At 33.1% G+C, this 6,159-nt stretch overlaps 1 protein-coding gene across 2 annotated transcripts; it reads right to left on the reverse strand.

Moving 5' to 3' along the window:
• Positions 1 to 1,439: 1,439 nt before the first annotated feature.
• Positions 1,440 to 5,853, reverse strand: LOC131065467 (TPD1 protein homolog 1). 2 transcript variants are annotated; one of them, XM_057999967.2, is made up of 3 exons: positions 5,482 to 5,853; positions 3,355 to 3,480; positions 1,440 to 2,019 (listed from the first exon to the last, which is right to left on the reverse strand). In XM_057999967.2, the coding sequence occupies exons 1-3, from the start codon at positions 5,612 to 5,614 to the stop codon at positions 1,718 to 1,720; spliced, it is 561 nt and encodes a 186-aa protein (XP_057855950.1). In that variant the 5' UTR covers positions 5,615 to 5,853; the 3' UTR covers positions 1,440 to 1,717. The 2 variants fall into 2 exon arrangements, with proteins under 2 accessions (XP_057855950.1, XP_057855951.1); XM_057999968.2 differs by lacking the exon at positions 5,482 to 5,853 and adding an exon at positions 4,393 to 4,721.
• Positions 5,854 to 6,159: the final 306 nt, after the last annotated feature.

Consider the following 6,159-nt stretch of genomic DNA (forward strand, 5'->3'; position numbering starts at 1 on the left):
AACATTTCATTTAAATGATAGTGGAATTCCTTCAAATTAGAGTTAAATTTGCTTTTGAAATGAAAGTATTATTTAAAAAGTATGATTGATTCAAATCTATTCTAGAAATCTCAAGATGAGGAGAATCATTTGGAAGTGACAACTTATATATCTTACAAGATCATTCAAATGATGGTAGAATTCCTTCGAATTAGATATGAGCTTTCAAAATGGAAGTATGATTATAAAAAATATAAAGACTCAAATCTATCCTAGAAAGGACAATTGTGAATCAATAAAAACTAAAAATAATTGGTCTATCAATTAACTCAAATCTATCAATAAAAACTAAAAATAGTTTGGGTATCAATGAGTTTGTCCAGTAGATAGAGTACCTTACATTAAATGGCTTGCCAGTAGTATAAGTCAGTAGTTCAAAACTTGGTCCCCATTTATGTTCCTCCAAACAACAAAAAGTTACTGAAACAAATCAGAGTTGCCAATCTCTGCTTTGTTAAAAAAGACAATGTATTAATTATTAATGAGGGCTTGTTAGTCATAGGTTGAGTCACAGGTAACCATCCAAGCAATTTTTGGACCAGCTAGTTGTCCAAAACAATGGTGTAAGGAACCCCTCTGCTAACAAAGACTTCACACGAACAATAGGTACTTCTTCAAAATCGAAAACTATACTTACTGTCTTTTACTCTGCACATAGGCCCAGAATGAGCTGACACCATTTTCAAACAGCAGCTTTAAAGCACCAATTTCTAAGCAGAGAAGACTTATTATTGACCAGATGAAATATCTTATTACTTTGAAGCAATCTCATTCTCACACACAGTTTGATTGTGATCTGTCTAACCCTAATTTCTGTTTTTTATCTTCCTTTTTGGAGGCTTCACATTGAAGCTGAGCTCTATTTAAAATTCATTTCTTAATTCTATCAAAAATTTATCAAACCAATTAAATTGATAATTGATCAGATGAAATATCTTATTATTTGGTTGCAATTTTAGTGGCGCATTAAGTTTAACTATAACCCATCAATCTCTAATTTCTGTTTTTATAAAAAAAATTATGATTGATGGTTATAGATTGAAGCTGAGTTCCATTAAAAATTCATTGCCCATCACAGTGCCTCTTTCCATTAAAAAATCATTACCTATCTTCATTTAAAGTTTCCTCCATTAGAAATTCATTGTCCATCTTTATTAAAGATTCATCACCAATTTTCGTTAAAAATTCATTACCCACTTCCATTAAACCTTTTCCTACATTAAAATTCATTGCCCATTTCTATTAAAAATTTAATGCCCATCTCCATTGGATTCATTAGACATTCCCATCAGAAACTCATTGCCCAATTCTATTAAAAATTTAATATCAGACATTCCCATGGGAAATTCAATACCCATCTTCATTAGACCTTATTGAAAATAAATTTAAAAAGATGCTTATATCTATAAAGTGGTTTACACGGTTTACAGTCCATTTAATACAAATATAAAATATGTCCATTTAATACAAATATAAAATATTAACATGGTTGAAAAAGTATGGCCTGCGTCATGAACAACAACTATTTGCAGAGAGAACACGTACCCATCATTTTCATCTTTCTCTTTATCTTTTATCACAAAATATGTATATATATTATTTGCTCATCATGATGGAGCAACAGCAGCGTGTCTGAAATTAATCAACTTATATATAAAAAAGAGTAAGAAATTTGCATCTAGCAGAAACTTGCAGACTTGAAGGATAAAGGATAAAGAAATGTGTTGGAGTATGTAAAACGAATAATTTGACTGCTCTTGAGAGGCTTTCCGCCATTAACGAGACAATCGTCATATTTAAGGCGTCTGAAGACATTGGGATTCACCATTTTGGCCGAGGCAAACCACCCACAGTGCACATGAATATGGGACGGAGAACACCCAGACATGCACGTATTGACGATCTGAACTATGAATTCAGGTATGCCAGGAGTTGAAATAGAGCTCTGTGAAATGCTTATGTCTTTGTTCGTGCACGCTCCTGCTCAATTACAACAATAGATTAAATTTTTTAAATTCATATAACATTTTTTTATCGATGTTTCTGATCACATTTTATGATTCATTATCAAGATGAACAAGTGAGAAGAGAAATGATAGATCATGTTTATTCATCTTGATGATAGATCATGAAGTGTGATACTTCATCTGAAACAATTCATGATAAAGAATAAAACTTACAATAACAGATTTCCAATACAGTAACATTAAAAAAATGCTACAAATTACATACTTTAAATGGAAAATAGAATTTAAACAGAATAAAAAATTAGGTTTGAAGTTTTTGGATAAAATAGTTCAGAGATTTTAAACATCAACTCATCCATTTCAATACACAATACTAAAAAATGCTACAAAGAACATATTTTATAATGAGAAATGGATTTTAAATAAAATTAAGAACTGGGTTTCAAGCTTCTGGATAAAGTAGTGTAGAGATTCTTAACATCAACTCATCCATCTTAATACCACACTAAAAAATGCTACAAAAGATATATTTTATAGTGAGAAATGGATTTAAAAAAAAAAAAGAATTGGGTTTGAAGCTTTTGGATAAAACAGTGTAGAGATTTTAAACATCAACTCATTCATTTAAATACAACATTAAAAAATGTTACAAAGTTCACATTTTATAATAAAAAATGAATTTCAAACAAAATTAAAAAGTGGGTATGAAGTTTCTGGATATAACAGTGTTACAATAACATTAGATAATGTTACAAAGAACATATTTTGTAATGAGAAAAGAAATTTAAACAAAATTAAGAATTTTGTTTGAAGTTTTTGAAAGAGATTTTTGAATTTGAAACTTTTGAATAAAATAATGTAAGAAATTTTTGACATCATTAATGAATCACTTTGATGTTAAATTCCAAAAAGTAATTCCATATTCAAAAGTCGATACTAATTTTGGAAGCTAGTAAAAGGAAAAAGAAAAATGCACTTCAATGATTAGATGGTCAAAGACAAGTGGTAAAGTGATAATGGATGGAAAAGGGAAAATGCATTGAAATGGTCAAGGAGTCGGTGACAATTTTGGAAGTGGTGAAATAATAATAAATTAGATCCTTAAATCCATTCTCCCAAGAAAACAACTGTAACAATCCTCCTATCATCTCATCCACCACAAATAATAAATAGTCACTCAGTTTGGAAAAGGGGAAAATTGCCATTGACTAATGAATCAAAACATCCATGAGTGTGACCACAATAGTTAATTTAAAAAGCACTTAACAGTTTTATCCAAAAGCTTCAAACACAAGTTTTAATACTCTGTAGCCTCTAAAACTAGGAATTTGCCAAAGGAAAATAGTACCAGAGACTTTGAGCCTTCGATTCCTGAATACTGGTTGCAAGCCCACCTTTTCCCAGTTCTCCATATTTTCAGAGACGTTGTTATTCAGAATTTGAACGTTGTAGTAATCTCCTATGTGAACAGTTCCTGCAGATGGCGAAAAATAATGGGCATTACGTAATCGATAATCATGTTGTCATTTATTGCACTTGACAGCATTTAAAACAATCACGACTAAAGCACCATTCTTATTTACAGGAGTAGGGTACTACTGAAATGACAGGATTGCAGAAACAGTTTCGTTAGCACGTTATTCTCGAGGATGGAATGTCGGTATAATTTTAGTCCCAAAAATAACGATAAGAATCTCATTGCTAACTAAGAAAGATAAAAAAATACATCATTTGAAGTCATGCATTGAAATCAACAAAGATGATTCGTCATTCAGCACCACATTGAACAATCCTTCCATGGCTGACTTGGGTATCACTCATTCTTGTGAAAAAAGTTAAATGATACTGATGGATGTGGGTAGCAGAGATATAAAAGTAATAGAATAAAATGGAATTCCGTTTTTGGTTTGGGATTGTTACAAATTTCTGTGTAGCTTTTTCTTTCATCCTAATCCTAGTTACACCTTCTGTGTTCACAAGTTTTAATCCTACCTTTTCATGCATGTCTTTGGAGATTCCACCTTATCTGGAACAGCCTGCCTGTATTGCTAGCTAGACTAAGACATCATCAGTGCTTTTTGAGGTTTTGAAAGTTCTGTTACCATATTCATAAATTTAGATGATCACCCATTTCATTACAGTCTCTGAATGTTATAGCCCAAAGACAGAAGGACTCTTACTGAGGTTTAATTTGTCTTCAATTCATTCATGCACAAATCAAAGTCTCTAGCAATTAGAAATTATTAACTACAATCCACTATTGCAATGCTCCTGCAGATCTTATAAATGCATGATTTCCCAACATAAACATTGTGAAAAACAAACTTCGAATCAACAATAATCTATATGATATTGATGTTATATCAGCAAAAGAATCACCCATTACCCATTTCATTAGAGTCTCTGAATGTTAGCCCAACTGCAGAAACACTGCTAAATGGAGCAGCGCTTTAAAATTTCTCTTCTTGCATTCATGTACAAACTACCGCCTTTAGCAATTAGAAATCAGTAATTGCAAACCATGCGAAAGTCCTGCAGGTCATATAGATGGACAGAAATAACGTGAAAGCTTTGAATCAACAATTATCTACTGGGTATTGATGTATGACCAGAACACGCTCAACAATAATCAAGCTAACCCATTACCCATTTCATTCATTACATTCTCTGAATGTTATCTCAATGATAGAAGCATTCTAACTGAAACAAATCTCTGAGATTTTTCTTTTCATTCATGCACAAATTGTGGTCTCTAGCAATTACAAACTAATATTGCAAAGCTCTTGCAGGTCATATAAATGCATGATTTCCCAACAGAAACAATGTGAAAAACAATCATTGAATAGTTGGTACGAGATTTCTGGAGTCCATGAAGTAAATGTGTGCAAGCAATGAATAAGCAATAATCTATTCAGTATTGGACAAGCTCAAGCTCAACAATAATCTATTGGGTATCAACATATGACCTGCACAACACATGCATTCCTAAGAGCTCAATACATGACTCCATTTAGCATTCTTCATTAAGAACATGGAATTTCCACAATCTATGATAAGGTAATGATGTTTCTAGTGTGATCATTTTTACATCAAGTTTCAGAACATATTTCATGATTCACCACCAAGATGATTCTCTTCTCTTACTCTTATAAACTTATTTGATTCATCTTCCTCTAACCCATTCTAATGATTGATCATAGGTTATAACCCATCTTGATGATTGATCACGAAAAATGATCTAAAATATCAATTTATAAATGATCACACATCCAAAATCTGAAACGTTGATCTGAAAATGATCACACTCAAAATTCAGAAATATCATTACATTAGCATCACAAATTTCAAATCCTAACACAAGCAGAGTAAGTGGATAAGTAAACCCAAAAGAACCATTGCAATGCCTCTCTGATAATTTCAATGGGATATTCAGACCAAATTGAAATAACACATGATTCTTGAATTTCATTCAAACCTGTATTCAAGTTAAGCACTCCAACACAGACAACCCAGAGCAAGATGAGCATAACCATGAGAAGCCATGAAATGGGTCGGAGAATCTTCCTGCAAACAACAAAATGTTGACTTTCACTCCTGTTCTTCATCATAACACAGTTCCTGATCTCAAACCTGCGTTTTTATGTCACAGAAGACTTTGCATTCACAGTCTATATGTGTTTCAGGGCAATCAATATAATATAATACAATATAACAATTCCACACCCAAACAACTTCGACAGAGCGCCGAAAATGGTACGTCACGGACCACAAAAGGTGTTTAATTTATATTGAAAACACCCCGCAAACTGTCGTGCACACGAGACTTTTCACAACAAAAACGAAAGACAATGGTCAAATTTCAGAGCTTTCTTGCAGAGCAATTAAATGCAAAGAGGCGGGGGGCATTGGGGGCCTAAAAAGCTAAAATCTGAGCCGTCTCTGTCGGCGCATGTGGGCCGTTGGATCATACGACGTGGACGATGATACGGAGGCGTGCGAGGGCTACTTTGATGAGGTGGCTTACACGTGTAAGAGGAGAGAGAAATTTGTGCACACGAGTTTAAGGCCCTCAAACGTACAGTTGCCGCATGCTTCTGCTACTGCACCAGGCATTTACATTGTCCGGTCAAAACAATCCGGCCAAAATGCCGTC

The sequence above is a fragment of the Cryptomeria japonica genome, chromosome 4 (genome assembly GCF_030272615.1).
Source record: "Cryptomeria japonica chromosome 4, Sugi_1.0, whole genome shotgun sequence".
NCBI classification, from domain to species: domain Eukaryota; kingdom Viridiplantae; phylum Streptophyta; class Pinopsida; order Cupressales; family Cupressaceae; genus Cryptomeria; species Cryptomeria japonica.